Here is an 18,634-nt window from a genome sequence, read left to right on the forward strand (position 1 = left end):
TCGTCCTCTTTATCTGTCTCTTTCTTGCTTTTTTTCTCTGTCCTACTCTTTCTCTCGCTCTCTCTTTCTCACTCGCTGTCTCTCCGTCTCTAGTTGTCTCTTTCTCTGTCGTTATCTCTGTCTGTCTCTCTCTCTCTCTTTCTCTCACTCTATTTCTCTCTCTGTCATGCTACTGTTCAAAAGCAGGCTCACTAGAGTTTACAGTGCTGTCTGTCATGAGTCATTGGAGCAAACAGAGGACAGCTGCTTGCATTTAGAGTCGCCCTCTAGGGGGCACTGTTGCTTCTCACAGCTATTGAACCAACCAGTTGCAGCAATCTCTCCCATAATGATACTAATGATTCATCCAATTGTGCGAGCGTTTTTATATTTTTTTTCCCTGAGACTTTTTTTTAATCCAGAGTGTGGTCAGTTATGATAGTGTTTGAAGTAATCAATATTTTACTAGATGGCAGATACATTAAAATTCTGATGTTTATGACTGCAAGGAATCAATCTGCGTGCAATTTATGCACATGGATTTTTATGTGTATTACAATTGATTAATAAACACGAGGCATGTTTAAGCTCCCTCTGCATGTAAATTTAATATCGAAAAGTAACAAAATGAATTCATAGGCAAAGATTTCCGTTTGATAATATTAGCCTGGAATTAAATGGCCCAGCAGTGACGTGACGCTCCAATTTGCCAATCCGAGGCTGGAATGCGTTCAAGCTCTCAGTTTGTGCACCCGCACTCTCGGATTCGGCGCCACAGGGTGCGGGGAGGATCCAAACCCACGGATCTGTGCACGAATGGTTTGTTCTCCGCGTGGAAAGTTGACGGACTTTTTTTTTTTTCCTCCATCCCCCAATTGTTTGGCCACACACTTGTGCCTCGGAGCTAAATGAGGATGACGTTTTTTTGGGGGGGCAATGCATGAATACTTTTTTGTGCACACTTAGTGGATGAAGTTTAATTTTAAAGCAAGTGACAAGAGAGAATCGACGATCAAGGTAACCGGCAATTGCGTTTTTACGCACGGCCAGCCGACATTTGTTGATCTATTTCGGTTACTTCTTTCTAATATGCGGCTAATTGATAAATGCGCACGTGACAAACAAGCGTATTAAGTGAATGTTTTTTTTTTCGACTTCAGGTGGCGGAGGACGCCGAATATCACTTTCCATCCTTTTTTTTTGCGTGACATGGCACAGCGAGTAGATCTGCTCACTTTCAAATGGAGACCAGCTTCGGGAGAGGATAAATTGCGTGCCAAGTAGAGAAGCTTCTGCGCTTTTGTGAGCCAACCTGCAGGCTCCTGCCGAATAAAAAGACGAAAACAAGCCCAGAGATATGGAGCCGCTTCGATGCGTGGGACTCGCAGCACTTTTGTGCACAGGTAAGAAAGCTGCAGCGAGATGCCATGCACTTCCTCCTCGCGTGATAGAAGCAGTACGCGAAGACGCTACGTAAAATATATGGCCACATAATACGGAATAGTGCACGTGATTTAACTTTTATGGAGTCGTTGGAGTCGGTGGAGAACAATCATGAAATGCAAATGATTCTCTTTCAGCCAAGCGGACGTAGATAATTTATGAGCCTCGTAATTAGCTGTAAGCTGTTGTGGCAGAATACAAAATGACTTGTAATATTAACATGAATGCGCTGTGACAGTTGCCTGGAGTGTGTGCGTGTGTGTGTGTGTATGTGTGAGAGAGATGTGATGCAGGAGGGCTGCAGTTCAGCAGACTGCAACATAAGACATACCAGAAATAAGATCATTTTGAGTAAACACACACGCCTCTTTGTTTATTGTGTGTGTGTGTTTTAGATAGGCTGACTGAGGTTGTATTTTGAATGCATTTTTAGAGTATTTTAAAATCTATGATTAAAAAAAAAGGCTGCTTACCTGGCTCTCAACTTGAACAATTATTTTTAGGCTGTTAAGCTCTAAGTTTCTTAAATGTTTTTGGAGAGGAGCACAATGCTTGCAGTTTTCAGTATCACACCCAATGTTCGTTAGCCTTTTCGGGGTCATGGCAGGGGTGCGCAGAAACCCTATTCTATGATTATGGGTGTTATGTTCTGTGTTTTGGGGAATTGTGGTTGGATTTTTTGTGTTTTTTGTGTATGTGTGGTTACGTTTCGTCAGGTCCACCTGTGCTTCTCAATTGGTCTCTGTGTCAACCAATCAACCACTTTGTCTTGTCCAGATGTTTTGTTTTGTCAGTTTTTTTTTCTTCAGTTCAGTCGTTAGCCTCATTGTTGCCTTAGGGTTTTCTGTTTTCATCAGAAATGTTCTTTCCTGTCCTACTGAGCAAGATGACACTGACAAGTGCGTAGAGATAGGATTGTCCAAATTCTCAAAATAATTAGGAAAGGTGGCTGTATGTAAACTTTAAGTCAGTTTAATCAAAGGTTTCTTCTGACGAGAGAGACTGATAGTCGGCCCAGGCATCAATTAGAAAATAACCCTCATACAAAATACTAAAATATGCAGTTTTGGAGGAAATTTACTTGCCCTGGGACCAAATCTAAAAAAGCTAAGATAAGAATGCCTGAAAATAGACAAGTACAAATGCGAAGTAAATCTGGAAAATGCCATCTTTTTTTTTTTGTGTCACGCCCACTAATCACCAAATGAAATTTTAAATACAACTGTTAAAACAATTCGTTTTTTTCTTTTTGTATTTTTTGTTTCATTCCAGTTGCATTAAACTTTAGGAACATTTGTTCTTGTAAACATTTCAAATATTATTCATGGAACGTGTGTACCACAACATGCAACTCTTATGAAAAACATGCATGGTAGAAGAAGAAAAATGCAGCCAATCACATGATGCCAGCTCTTCTAGTTTTCATATTTTTTATACAATAGTGAGTATCACTTTCATGTCTTACTATATATTAGGGCTGCACAATTAAATGAATTTTAATCAAGATCACAATATTGGCTGCCACGATTATGCTGATCCTCGACAAGATTAACATTTAAAAAGCCGGCAATACATACGTACATGTCATTCCAGCACTTTGTCATTCTACCACCAGGGGGCAATGTTTCCAGTGTGTTTGCAAAACAAAAGCTTCTGCTTTTCTCATCCTTATACATTTATTTACCAGTGTGAAATGGCGTTGAGCTTCTCATCTGATTCCTAATATATAAATGAGACCCATTTTGAAAAATTGGCAAAAAAAAGGAATACATTCTATTTGAAATGTCCAAATGACATTTTAACTGCTAATTGATTACAAATTTACTTAAAAAAAAAAAAAAAAAAGTGCTTGTTTCTATGTAGGCTTCAGTTTTTCATTGTTTTGCACTCAGCAAGTAAGTTTATTGACTTTATTTATTTTAGTTTATTATTTGTAATTATCAAGCCTTAAAGTCTTGTTTATATTCTGCTTGTTTAAAAAAAGGCAATAAAAAGACATAGTGACAATATGATAAATACTCACGATTAATTATGATCATATCAATATTGACCAAAATAATCGTGATTTTATATTTTGGCCCTGATATAAATAATGAGTTTGTCTGGGCACCACCTTGCTGCGATTCTACATGTTTTCTGGTCTTGTGCGCACACTTGACGGTGAAGTGGCTATACACTTTATTGGCCACTAAAACACGTTTACAGACTTCACAGTTGTCTGCTATTAGTCCGCTAGCCCTATGACACAGTTCTCGGAAGCCTCGGGCCCCGGCCAATAACTAAACCGGCACACTTCAGCATCCAGTTGTAGCGCAAATATTTTGTGCCAGCCTGATCCTCACAACTGTCTCCAACATGAGGGATTGAGAGGTGGGGAAGGCTGAGTGTGTAATAGATGCAGATTGTGGCTCGCAGGATAAATGGGTGTGAGATCCCAAAAGGATGTATTCAAAATGACTCATTCCATCCCAAAGACGTGTTTTGAAGTGTTTTTTTTTTTTTTGTCAGAGTCCCGACAATCAATCCCATGTACTTGTTTTTCAATTTGTTTTCGAGTGTTTGGCTGAAGGAGGGTCTAAAAGTGGCCGCTAGTAAGTAATCAATTACTTTAAGCCCCTATCCCTCTGTGGGGCGAACACTGGTGCGTGTCCGCAAAGGTAGGGGCTCTTTTGAGCTCAAGCTTCATTCAAAGTCATCAAAGGTCGCTAAAATATCACCAGAGGTCGCCAGGCATTCACTAGTACTGCTTTAATCCCAAAAAAATTTTGTTCCACATTTCCTTCTGATGACTTTTTGTTGACTTCTGGTGACTTTTGGTGACCTTCAAGATTGACATCAAGAGCCGTTAACTTTGCGGACACTCGCCAGTGTTCGTCTCACAGTTTGACGGTGTTGAGCAAACCTTTTTGAAATCCAGAGATCAGGTATTTAAGTGCTAGAACCACAATTAGTTTGGTTTGTTTTCAAATGGGTGTACAGGTACCCCTGGGGGTACTTGAAAAAACTCCAGGGGGTACTCGAGATTCAAACAAAAAGTGCTTGATCGGGTTGTTTAACACATCGGAATTTAAAAGCTGGATTTCCTAACTTTTATCTTTTCTTTTGAACCCTGAATGTAGCCTGAGTAAAGCAAAGAATTGACCTTGCTGTTCCAATACTTTTGGAGAGGACTGCACGTATTTGATGGCGGTCCAAATGAAGATGGTTTGGCCCCACCATCAAATTGTATAACCTCCCCTTGTCTCAATTGAGTGATTAACCCGAATAGATTGAGTTTCATTACACTTAAGTCTTTGTTGGATCGTGATCTTTTGTCGTAGTTATTGTGTGGCGTGTCGTCATTGTTGGATCACACAGGGGTAACCTTGGAGACATTGAGGTCATCTTCTGTCACCGCTGATATTCTTTGTGGCAGAACTCGGGTTACAATTTTAATTGGATCCTGTTTTTACATTGTTATTGCATCGGATTGTGAAACACGTTTTCTAACAAATGCGCGATGACAAACGCATGTCGTGCATCACAATCTGTTTTTGATAGTCATTTTTTTTCTCCTAGTTTCTAAATATTAACCGCCGCTGTAAAATGCTAATAGACCGAAGAATGATCCAAAATGTCTTTGCTCAAGGGCGAGTGATATGCACTCTTTGTAAGATTGATCGTGCTTACCACAGAAAGAGCTCAAGTTTAGCTTACTACATAAATGCAAAGCACCAAGCCAATTCCAACTAAAGCGACAAAAATGCTAATGTATAACAAAGCTCTTTAATGTTTTAATTTAATATATTTTAATTACTTAGTGATTGACAAACAAAACAGCACCACTCCACCTGATAGTGAAAACTAAAGCTTGCAGTAAGCGTATGAAATCAAATATACGGGTGTAACCACTTTGTTGTTGTGTATTAAAAATAGTGGAATTAGATCAATTCATTACATTTCGTAATTCATCTTATTTTTAATCTCTTCACAGCGCTAGTTGCAACAATCCATCATACCAAATTGAAGGTTTCTCCATAAGGTGTATACAATGACAGGCGAAATGTGGAGAGGATACTTTCAGGCGTGCTGTCACACAAACCGTCAAATCATTTGGAAATTTTCCCATAAAGATGACTGGCCACGCTGTCAGCTGTCATATATGCAGGTGTATGAAAGTCTAGTGGCTGGGCACTCCTTTGTTGAACAGGAAAAGGTCTCAGGGGAGATGGTGACCAAGCTATGACTTGTCAGCAAGACAGAAATTGAAGGACGGTTTATTAATAATTGCAAAAAGTTTCCAACCGTACAAAAAAAATACTTCTCTAAATTCTCTGGTTCTAGGTTTCTCTTAGCAAGTTGATTCTTCCAATAGTAAACACATTACTATAACCGAAAAATGATTTTTCTTCGTTTTTGTTTGGTCCAAGGACCGGTAGGAATGCGGATACTAGAAAAACATGTTTTGCGAATGCTGCATAGTTTTAATTACTTGTTGATTGGCATTGTTCCATATTAGAGTAGGATTGCCTTGACTGTGATTTAATGATGCGTCTTCGAGCTATGTAAACAATTGATGCTAAAAAAGAGCACTGATGTGGTATATGTATATACGTGTGTGTGTGTGTGTGTGTGTGTGTGTGTGTGTGTGTATATATATATATATATATATATCTTACATGTCTTCAGTTCAATAGAGTTGAAACCGCTAAAATGTCACGCTTCACCTCAAGGTTTGATCATCTGAAGCACTTTTTTCCAATGTTTTATTCCTCATTTATTATTGGCATGCATCTCCTTCCACATCGTTCATCAATTCAAACCGATGCAATTTTAAAATTATATATATATACACAATACAGGCTAGTATTTTTCACATTTTAAATATGCGTAATTTTCCCCAAATTCAACCTTTTTCGCCCACAATTTCCCCATTTATTCCTCATGAGAAAATTCTACATTTACAATTTTCATAATATTTGAAATAGTTTTTGGTCATTTCAAACCAAATTAATTCCAAATTTTTGCCAATGGGATTTTTCAAAACGTGTCCCAATTGACAGCTTGCATTATACGTAGATATTGGGAATCAGGTGGGAAACTCAATGCCATTTCACACTAGTAAATAATGTATTAGGGTGAGAAAGCAGAGACTTTTGTCATGAAAACAATTGCGAAACATTGCCCCCTCTTGGTTGGATGACAAAGTGCTTGATTCGACATGCATACTTTTTAAACGTTAATATCGCCGAGGATCATCTTAATTAATTGTGCAGCCCTACTTCACATCATCAAAATCATTTTAGGGTTCAATATTGTTTTCATCCACTTGCAATTACTCTAGAAATGACCAATGTCTTGTTTTTGAATTATTGGTACACTTGCCACTTTACTTGAAGTGGTTGATTGCTTCATCTCCTGTTTCTAATTTTAGAAATAAATGCGTTGTCCAATTTAGTCTAAATTTAAGATGCACAAGATGAGACAAAAACAAAAAAACAATCCTGGTCAGATGGATCCGGAGAGGGTATTGACGCAACACCTGACTAGTTTTCTGCAGTATGATAACGGGAGAGCATTTATGTTTGATGGGTCGTTCTTGAATTAAAAGGCTTTAATGAGCCCCAATTAACACATTTCCAATGAGCCCCCAGTCAAATCAGCCTTGCATAATAGCGCTCGCCGCGCTTTCTTTTATTGCATCGTACATTAAGGATTTTGTCTGTTCAGCTTTGTTTCTCGTTAATATTCTCTGCTTGGTTTCACACTCGCAGTTCACCGCCCCTGCCCTTCTTTACTTCGAATCTTCCCGAATGAGATGTTTATTTATTTGATTTTCGGTTCAAGTTATTAAGTTTTTTTTTTTTTTTTCTCTTTAGGCTGGAGTGGATTTTGAGGATTATGCTTATTCCAGGCCGCTTCACACGAGTTAGCTCAGTGGGAGACTGACGAAAGAGGTGGAAAGCCCGAGATTTAAAACAGATGATCTTATGCCAACATTACAGCTGTGAAATATAAACTCTGGAGGTTAAAGTCTTGGGGGATATTACTTGAACAACTCCTCAAGTTGAAGGAGGGCGTTTGCTATTATAGCTGGAGCTTGAAATATAAGCTGATTTTCTGACATTCTTGCATAGTTACTCTGCTGCTTAAAGGGGAATTGTGCGGTGTTAAAACTGCTAGCGATATTTGAGCCCCGTGTCGCTAACTCCCTTACTATTTGAGTGCCCCCCCCCCCCCCCCCCACACACACACACACACACACACACACACTATTTAGTAGTTTTTACTTTAGGGTGAGGACATGTACAAAAAAAAAAAAAAGAGACAGGACGAGTTTGCTGAAAAAAAACTTTGTTTGGAAGCTCACTCACTCTAAAAAGACAATAATTAATCTATGCCTTTGCGGTATTTCTTTGCAATAATAATAACATCCTGGGTCAAAATGACCCGAAAGTTTAATTATCCGAAAGTGTCAAAAACTATGTTTTTGTTTGGAAGCTCACTCACAAACTAACAAGACAATAATGAATCTATGTCCTTGTTATTTCTTTGCAACAGTGATAACGTACTGGGTCGATTTGACCCGAAGGTTTGTTTAATTATCCATAAGTGTCACAGACTGTGTTTCTGTTTGGAAGCTCATTCACAAACTAACATACCAATAATTAATCTATGCCTTTGCAATAGTATATAACATCCTGGGTCAATTTGACCCGGATGTTTGTTCAATCACCCATGTGTCAAAAACGGTGTTTTTGTTTGGAAGCTCACTACCAAACTAACAAGACAATAATGAATCTAAGCCCTTATTTATTTACAACAGTCATAACATACTGGGTCAATTTGACCCGAAAGTTTAATTATCCGTAAGTGTCACAAACTGTGTTTCTGTTTAGAAGCTCACTCAAAGTAACAGAACAATGATTAATCTATGCCTTTGCGTTATTTCTTTGCAATAGTAATAACATATTGGGTCAATTTGACCCGGATGTTTGTTCAGTCACCCATGTGTCAAAAACTGTTTTTTTGTTTGGAAGCTCACTCAAACTAAAAAGACAATAATGAATATATGCCTTTTTGTTATTTCTTTGCAAGAGTAATAACATCTTGGGTCAGTTTGACCCGGGGCATATCTAGTCACCCATAATTTAAATCCATTTATTCATTTTACACAGTGTTATATTGTTTTTAGGGAACAGCAATGATGCCTATGGGTCAGTATGACCCAGGAGCTTGTTTAATTATCCAAACGTTTCAAAAACTTTTTTTTAGTGACATCCTGGGTGAAACATATGTAATTTGAATCCATATTTAATTTTAATCGGTGTTGTGTTTGTTTTTTAGGAACAGCAATGATGTCTGTGATATTATGACCTGGAGGCGCGTTTAATAATTCAAGTGTCAAAAACTTTACTCTCAATTGGATGACATCACAAGTGCTCAATGCTTGATCACGACCAATTATGTGATTGTCACATGACCAACAGCTGAGCTGTGATTGCTCAGATGTCATTTTTAGTTCATTTTATGGGTTTTATTAATCATGGAAAATAGGGTAATTCATTTCAGACAAAATAATAACTTTTTACCTCAAATAAATCGATGGACTAACACTTTAAATTCTGCCTAACGATGCAGAATTGACCCCAGATTGGTCGCCAGCCAGCAGCACATTTGCACAAATCGTAATTCAGACTCTCATGTACACAACTCACATATACACATAGCAAGTTTGGAGTTGGTTTTAATCCAGAATCATGGCAACGGAAATGAACATGTTAAATACAGCATCACAATTTGGTCTTTTTTTTTTTTTTTCCCGTGAATACATTTATCATCGTCCCTGTTAGCGCAGAGAGGGAACCGAAGAACTTTTCCCTTGCAATTTCCAAACTCCGATGCAAGTGCGGTACCATGCAGTGATGGATGAAGGCTTGCTTGGCCTGTGTGCAGCAGTGTATTGTACGCCGGGCTCCAGGGAGCAGTGTGAGCAAACACTGCGCCGCCGAGCCATATGTCATAACTGATGGCTCATAACGCGGGCACTGCTCGAAAAACAAAAACTAAATGTGCATTAGGAATGAGTTGACATTCGTTTAAAACTTAAAAAGAAAACCGGTTCGAATTAAGATGCATTTAATATACATACTGTGATTTTTTAAAAAACATTTGTCAGATCTCGGAAGGCCCATGGAAAATAATTCTAGGCCAGTTTTTACTGTTAATAGCAGCTTCAAAATAGTTGTCAGCCAAGATGAAATCGAATACAATATAATACATAAATCGTACAATGGAACGATATCAGTTAGAGTACTCGACTCTTGAGTCACCGCTACCAAATGCCGATACCATTAGTCGTCTTGATGTAAATTTCTATTCTTCTAATAGGGGTGGATAGTAAACCGAATTAGTCATTTTCAATGTTCATTTTACCTCTGAAAACTGTCGGATCTCCGGAATTTGTAATACTAAAAAGCTGTGTTACCCAACAGGAATTTTTGAGTCCCAAAAATTGCGAAATAAAAAGTCGACCAAACCGTGGATTCCGCATACTGCGTTGTGTTTTCGGTCCGCTGCGCCGTGCCACACAGTTCATTGAAGGTCAAACTGTGCTTGCACGGGCACTACCAACTTGCGTGATTTAAAAATAAATAAATAAACTTACGGAAACAAATTTATTTTTTCCGCCCAGTTGCTACTTTAATTTGTAATTATGTGATTGCAAAACTGCATCAAGAGAGCGTCCCGCACTGTCAACTCCCCATAGCGAGTACCGAATCCCTAAATTAAGACTAGATATCAACATGATATCGATACTTGGTATCGGTGTAAAAAAAATGAACAAAACGTCAACAATTTACAACCGTTCAGTGTCATTCGATCATAACGTAAAGAATGAGAACTGCAGTATGGCGTAATATTTCTATTTTTTTTTTTCCCGCCATAAGGGACACGCTTCTCATTACATGAAGCATTTGAAGGATTGATAATAGAAATATTGATTGGTGCCTGCTCAGGGACCTGACAAACATTGAACTACAAAGTGGACATGGCCGTAATTAATTGAAGGACACTTTGGAAATATGTCCATAGTTGTTTCATTCTGAGGGAAAAAAAAAATCCATTATGGCACATTTCATTCAACCTACTTGATTGCTGATGTTTCAATCATGTTTTTCCCTCCTTGTAGTTGTTCTCCTACCAAGAGTGCTCATATTATGAGGTTTTTTTTTTCATCTCCACAGGGGGGAAAAAAAATCTCAGCTTTAATATTGATTGGGTTTCAATTAAAAGCAGAAATGCTGTATACCGCATATGGAATGTAGTACAAAAGACATATTTGAAGATTCTATTGAATACTTTGCTATTACCTTAGTATGAGGTTAGTGAAAATTGGGTGTAGGGGCATTATTGAAAAAGTCATACAGGAATAATATTCACACACCGCATATTCAGAGCATTTTGTAGTCAAAACAGCCCAATGAGTGGACTGACCCAGAAAAACACTTTTTTTTTGTGAGAGCGCACAAAAACGAGAACAATAACGTATTATTGCAGTAATTTGAGTAGAAATTGGCTGATGTGCCTTTGAGTTCTTTTGTGTTCCAAAACCACACTTTTCTGAGTATAAAACCGCAGATGTCTTGGAGGGGGTTTTATAAGCTTTGTACATTAGCTGATTACACTAGCGGACAGTGCTAGTCATTTTATTGACGACCATCATAATGGCTAGTGTAACTTTTATATGCATTTGTTTTGTTTTTTATTCGTAGCTTGTTCCGTCTCCTGGAGTGCTTATAAAGGCGCCAACAAATACAACATATTGTTATTGTGCCCCCATGGGATTATGATCATAGATAATGACAATATAACTTTCGAGAAGTTACTTTAAAAGCAATGCGCACAACTCTGAGCAATCACGTGTAGCGGTTATGCTAGTGCTAGCACAGCGTGGGGAATATCCTGGCTGTTTTGTAAATATCCACCCCTAAAGTGGAAGTTTCACAATAAGAAGGGGAATATGTGCTACTTAGCTAGTCAATTACCATCTGCATATTCTTCTAAAGAACACAAATAAATAAAATAAATTGGAACAGCTGCTTACTTGTTAGCATTCGCTGATTGTCCTGAAGTGCAAATCACAAAAACAAATAGAACAGAAAAGCTAATTGCAAACAAGAAGCCTGAACACATTTCAAAAGATGGAGCACAGAGCTCTAATCAAAAATTAAACAGAAACGAACAAAAATATCATAAATTGCAAACAAAAAGCAAAATCAAATTCGAGACAAAATATAGCCACCAATTAAAAATTGCTAACAAAAAGCAAAAACAGTACAGACAAAATATTGCCACGAATTAAAAATTGCAAAAAAAAAAAGCAAAAACAAAATATAGCCACAAGTAAAAAAATTGCTAACAAAAAAGCAAAAACAAAAAACAGCCGCAGATAAATCAGCAAAAACACGTTAAAAACATTTTAAAAACAATTTAAAATCAGGAAAGCTGAAACACGTTACAAAAGAACACAGAAACACAGACACAAATTGAAAATCGCAAACAAAAAAGTGCAAAGATTGTTAAAAAAAAAACAAAAACATGGCTGCAAATTAAAGCCGAAACACACCCACAATTTTTTTTTTGTCGCAAACAAAAAAAAAATCAAAACATGAGTTTTGTAACTTTTTTTTTTGTCGTTGCTATTTTTAATATGTGGCTGTTTTTTCTTTTGTGATGTGTTTATGATTTTTTTTTTTAATAGCGGTTGATTGTGATTTTTATTAGCATTTTTGTTACATTATTTTGTAACGTGTTTTTGCTTGTTTGTCTAACTTTTTTTTGCGTTTTTTTTTTTTCTTTCATTTGTTCACAATAGTTCTCCCTAACGCCGACGTGTTTCTGCGATAGCATCTCGGGATATTTTCCCAGCCAAGCTTCCCAAGTAAACAACCGTTCTTGGTTTTAGGTAGCTAACAAGAACAGTACTTGGGCAGGATGGAAAAATGGACAAAAACTCGCTTTTACATTCCAGTAGACCACGTTGCGGCCATTTAAAACCTTGCTACGGCACATTAGTGTGTTGGGAGGTAAATCGGTTGCATTATGCAAATTCACATAATGGGTTCGAAACTGATTTATTTACGAGAACTAATGTATCCTCTCTCATCTGTGCCAGCGACCTATAGTGACAAATAGAATAATTACAGTAAATGTCAGAAAGGACCGGGTCTCACTCTGAGTACTTTGTGTGCCGTGGCTCACTCACTAAAATCCCAAATTACTACCTTGAATAATTACTTTCAAATCAAGAGAAAGACTATTATCAAAACCGCAGTAAGACACGAAGCGATAAATGATTATGGACGAGCGAGTTAGCGCTTAAGCTTTGTTTCTTGTTCACTTGAAAGTGGTTCTCAAACCTTTTTCAATGATGTAACCGATGTGACATTTTTTCTGTGGACCCCCTCGGGTGCCAATACTAATCTGTACCTTCAGTTTCCTAATCTGTACCTTCAGATTACCAATATGTTCCATCAATTTACTAATATTCTCCCAGTTTACTGAGCTATACCCGCAATATAATCGTCTATCTGTTCCCTGTTTTTACTAATATGTTCCCATTGTTTCCTAATCTGTTCCCAAATATGTTCCCATTGTTAACTAACCTCTTCCCTCTGTTTATTAATATGGAACCGTTTAATAATCTCTACCATCAATTTATTTATCTGTATCCTTAATTTACTAATCGGTTCCGTGCGTTTTCTAATCTGTAACCCCAGTGTACTAATCTTATCTATCTAATCCTATGTTTACTAATGTGTTTCCTCATTTATTTATTTTTTTATGTTCAACCTCAGTTTGTAATCTTTACCATCAATTTACTAATCTGTTCCCTCAGTTTACAAATATCTAACATGAAAATGAGCTTTTTGGAGCTTTTAACCATGTTCCAATGTTGATTTTCCACCTTAAACTCTCCCAATCTGTTATTTTCCTACGATGATGCATTTCAAAGCATTCCTTGTTTATTCTGCGCTCTCACACCGGCCCAAACTGCTTCGCTTCTGACAGGAGAAATTCGTATCTCCCCTACACCTCCCCATACCGCGCGCGCACCAGAGAAAATACACGCGAGCTTCTCCGCGTCTTTTGTTTTGGTTCCTTAGCTGAGGAGGAGAGATTTTGGCCAAGGAAACGGCAACGTTTCATTTAATAGCGACAGTATTTTACTCTAGAAAATGCTGACGTGGCCAAAATGTGTTTGCCAGTGCACAGCCGGACAATCAATGTCAGTAGTAAATAATTCACTCGCAGGTAGAACTATTGTCATGAATTCTTGGTTCCCAAATGGACTGATTTGATAGGAGGAATGTGTGTTACCGAGAGCGGTGTATTCATGCTTTTATGCATTTTAATGTGGGTAAAACACCAGATTTTGGCCCTGTATTCACGCTGTTGGAATATAAGTTGTTTTACTTACTGGTTAGAAATATCGAGACCATAAAACTCGTATATAATAAGATATATAACAAAAGTGCCAATGCGTATATTACACAGGTGAAAAATTAAAACGAGACAATGCACTGCTTGTCGAATTACTGTATCATAGTAAAAGCCAAATGTTGCGAGGAAGCTAGCCAATGCTTCAAAATAAACTGTAATTATGGTACAAGTAACATATAATAAGAGTGACTTTGGGAAGCTTTTATTTTGAAGTTTATCCCAGGAGCATAGTCACATTACACATTCACATGGTGTTCTGAAATGTTCATTAAATGTGATAAAAAACAAAAGAATTAATGCAATGGCTGACGACCTGTTTTTTTACATTTGACCTTTTTTTTCCTCAATCTGTTTTCAGCTTTGTTTTTTTTTTTGTTTGTTTTTTTGGGGGGGTGCGACGTCATTCAGGCAACCAAAAATAGCTAGGCTGTAGACTGGTCGACACATTTAGCACCCCTTGTATACCTATACGTACCTTGGCTCTGCTAATACGAGCAATTTTAGGACATTTTATTATGATATGAAAATCGTGATTGTGTGAATCAATTTGTTTTTGGCACATAATGCACATTTTTATAAAACTTCAAATAAAGGCATACAAGGTTTCACCGCTATAACACAATTTCATAATGGGTTGCTTTATAATCCAATCAGTTTGCTCTTAATCTGAAAAGAAACCTGTTTCTATCAAAGCATTAAAATGGATTTACTGATACCCGCACACACATTTTTGTCATTATATTATCGTTCAAACAATAGCCAATATATGATAAAATTATCGTGAACTATTTCTCGGTGTGTACCAAACCACAGTTGATGTTTGAAGATAAGAGCCGATGTACCTCGACGCCGCGAGTAGTGGCTCCCGAATGTAAACATAGTTACAGAGACGAACACACAGACTCGTCTCTGCGGGCAAACATCTTCACAAGGCTCCAACTGGGAAGGGATCGCAAATCAGCGGGGGGGTCCGTCGACTATTAGCATAACTAACGTAACGCTCGCAAGCGGAGCTCGCCACACACCCTGCAAATCAAACAGAAATCATAATGAACCAAGGCAATCACTGGAAAGAAAAAAGGTTCACTTTTTTTTTTTTTGGGGGGGGGGGGGGGGGGTCTAGTGACATATCTCGCATCACCAGGGGTCCCGGAGACCATGCCCTCTTATTTCACAAGTCTGTCACTCGACACTCTATCACTTTTATGCATCTTACTGCATTTTTTTTTTTTTTTTTTGTGAGTAAATGTACCAAAGAAGAGTCAAATATAGTAGTGATAGGAGACGTCAGCCATTTTTATGAGCAAGAAGCTATTGCCTTGTACTATTTGGTCCATCAGGAGAAGATGATTGATTCCATCAACAAAAGTCCCGGTGGGCTGTGCTGTCATAAAGTCTGTTCCTGCTCCTGCGAAGCTCCACTGCCATAACAACTTTTTAGTTCATCTGTCATACTGTCTGCTAGCTCATCAAATAGTGGGACATTTCTTCTTTGAGATTTCTTACCTTAGAAAAGAGTGGAAATTGGAATAATCCATTCTGGGGTCAAACGCGCGACTATAAAATTTGTTCAGACTTTTTTATGGTTGTTTACCATTATTGGCTTGTATATAATTGTTCAAGAAATTGTTGCTTTCTTATCGGTTTTGTTGAACTCGGTTTTTATTATAGTTGGCTTTTGACTAGTCAGCAGGCATGTTTCACATTTCGGTTTTATTATTGGTTTTGGCCTGCTATGAAATGGCACTGGCTCAGATCAGCACTACACTCATAGAATATATACAATTCAAATATTTGGAGCGTGACTGTGACCGACTCTGTTTGCGACAGTCTGTTTTCCGCTTCATTTAAACGCATCACTCTGAACAATCTGCTGACCGACAACAGCAGTGGGGGAGAACGGTGGCCTCCTGTATATACGGTCAGGACCTTTTTTTTTTTTTTTTTTTTGCCCGTTAGAGGAGACTCAGCAGACGAAGCGATAAAACAGACACCTGCAGCAAAGTGGAGAATGGAGTACTGCAACGTGCAGATCTTAGCCACGGCGATAGAATGAGCTGATGTTAGCATTAGCATTTCCGTCATTTCTATTTGTGTGTAAGCACATATATATATATATATACACCATATTTTCTGCACTATAAGGCACACTTAAAAGCCTTAATTTTTTTAAAAAGCTGATGGTGCACCTTATCAGGTGCGCCTTATATATGGATCAATATTGAGATTGGAATTCGTAGATGGGGAATGAACTGATACTGATGAACTGATGAAGTAAGCTTGACCTGTTTCTTTTGTGTGTTTACAGTTGAACAAGGTTGTCATATTGGTATTTATTATGCTATTGAGAGTTTAGAGTTATTATTTGAGTTATTATTCTTATTACTTTGAGTATTATTTTTGTGTGTAAGCACATATATGCGTGCGTGCGTGCGTGTGTGTGTAATTTTTTTTTAACCCCATATATGCTTTGCACTGGTTAAGGGGTACTTAAGGGGTATTTCACAGGGGGTGCATCAAGGCAAAAAGGTTGAGAACCACTGCAATAGTACACAGGGTCCTCCGTGTCTGATAGCATCATGCTACAAACAGAAAAAAAATGAACAACTCAACAAAAAAAGTAAAAGATACTTGAGAAAGTCTTGCGCAAACAAAAAAAGTAGGTAGGAGTTGATTTTCCACCATTGCGGTCCAATTTCAGATAGCGTGACAAAGCCTTTCAAGGTTCCTTTTCGTTAGTCTTATGATATTTGTTTGTTCAAATCAATCCAAGTGTCAAGCTGTGTTTATCTCAAACACCCGAACGCAGCACTGGTGGGTGGTTCGGTATGAAGTCTGTCGGAGTTTGAGCTGATTGCTTAAATGGAAATGTCATTAAAACTAGCTACGGGCTAGCTGCGAGAGAGGCGGCTGTCATATCGGGTTAAGTGGTAGCAGACTGGAGTCGTACGGGAACAGATGTTTGCAAACATCAACCTTCCTCTCAAAGTCTCTCAAGCAACGCGCCTTCAATTAAGGAAAGAAATCCCGTTGCCAGAAATATTCTTTTGCGTTTGTCTTGGCACTCCTTCTCGCTGATGCTTCAATTACATTTTTGGAAAGCGACGTTATGATTTTGTAGTCTATTAAGTGCGTAAGGTGGCGTGCTATATGCGGCGGAAACGACCGAGAGAGGCCATTTGTCGAAACAAAAGCAGACGAACCATTGAAGGAGGCGATTGTCGGAATGCGATTTTCTTACCCGGGTGTCTCGTCCGTTTACGAACCAGTCACATCAAAAAGTGGACGCGCACAAAAGCCGGCGCCGATTTAAAAACAAATTGTGGGTTTGAGACCCCCAAATAGTTGTGGTTAAGGTTCTGTGTAGAAAATTGCCAAAGCACTTTGTCAACACCCTCTCCCTCTAATGAATTTGGCCACAGTGGGCTGGTGGAAGATTATAATCATCTACTTCATCATTTTAGACTTGATGGACACTTCACTTTCAAAACCTAAGGGGAAGCGGCTTGCAGGATGCAATTGCCTCGCCGATTGTGGCCGTGCTGCAGTCGAGAGGTAAACATTATAGAAGGCTGTCATACAAAAAAAAAAAAAGGTTGTCATGCAGATCGTACTGCATTAGAAGGCCACCAAATGGAGTGAAATCATGGCTGCCGTAAAAGAACATTTTTATTCTGCCCCCCACATTCGCTGCACCTATTATAAATACGATTATCTCCAAAAACTGTATAAGTATACCTAATGCCGTATCCTTTTATAACAAAAGAAATAGTCAGAATAAATGACCTTTCAACAACTGGTAACTAATTTTTTACAGCGTTTATGCAGGTAATTGCAACTTAGTGCATGAACATACCTGAAAAAAAATCATTGACTTCCATGTTGAAGTGTTATTATAAAATCAAAATCCCCACACGTGGAAACATATGGATATGCATTTTGATCTGTTCTTCAGCACGCACTCTCAAAATGTTGAAAATCATGTTATACATCTTCAAATTCCATTTTTTTGTGTGCACTTTCTTATAAAATTACAGTAAATGCATTCTACCGTTACATCTTTTTTTTTTTTTTTTTTGCTCTGCATACTTTACTGCATGAGCGGTTTCACTTCTATGTTGCTTTGTGCCGTTAGCATGTTTTTGGTAAGTTGTTTTTCATAAATTTGCATTAAAAACACGAGCATTTTCATTTTTAACTCTTTTAGTGCCAAGCGTTTTCACTCATCTATGTAAATATGGGTGCTGCCATATGAAAGCGTGACTTCCATTCTTCAGTTAGAATTGATGTCTGTAATAGCTGTGTTGTAAGCATGGAAACACTGCCATCCAATGGTCACATTTATCACTACGCTGCTCAATTGGCTTATATCAGGTAAGAATTAGTCAAGGGTGTCAGCTACTCTTCACAGAAAAACATATTTGACAAGAATTTGATTATGATTTTTATTACTATTTTAAAAGACTTCTCGTCCATGTCACACAGTTAATACATGCTATGGGCCGCTGAAAAATGGAGAGCGGGCCGCAAATGGCCCCCGGGCCATAGTTTGGAAAAGTCTGGTTTAGAGCTATTTTTGAACTTGTAAATTATCCAAAGCCTTTTATTTCAGTCTCTCAAATGTAATTACCTATTTTTATAGTACTTTATGAAATAAGACTTGTCTTTTGTGTTAGTTAAAATGTGACATTTTACCTTGGAATGTAATGATCGAACTAGTAAATTG

General features: G+C 38.0%; 1 protein-coding gene across 1 annotated transcript in view; it reads left to right on the forward strand.

Moving 5' to 3' along the window:
- The first annotated feature begins 703 nt into the window (after positions 1–703).
- Positions 704–18,634, forward strand: part of LOC148411759 (transmembrane protein 132C) — a 169,375-nt gene continuing 151,444 nt past the window's right edge. Inside the window, exons 1-2 of the mRNA XM_088435716.1 lie at positions 704–996; positions 1,140–1,382. Of these exons, the coding sequence (XP_088291842.1) occupies positions 1,337–1,382 (46 nt within the window). The 5' untranslated portion in view covers positions 704–996; positions 1,140–1,336. The remainder of the gene's footprint in view (positions 997–1,139; positions 1,383–18,634) is intronic.

The sequence above is a fragment of the Hippichthys cyanospilos genome, chromosome 15 (genome assembly GCF_059441005.1).
Source record: "Hippichthys cyanospilos isolate Australia breed blue-spotted pipefish chromosome 15, RoL_Hcya_1.0, whole genome shotgun sequence".
NCBI lineage: Eukaryota > Metazoa > Chordata > Actinopteri > Syngnathiformes > Syngnathidae > Hippichthys > Hippichthys cyanospilos.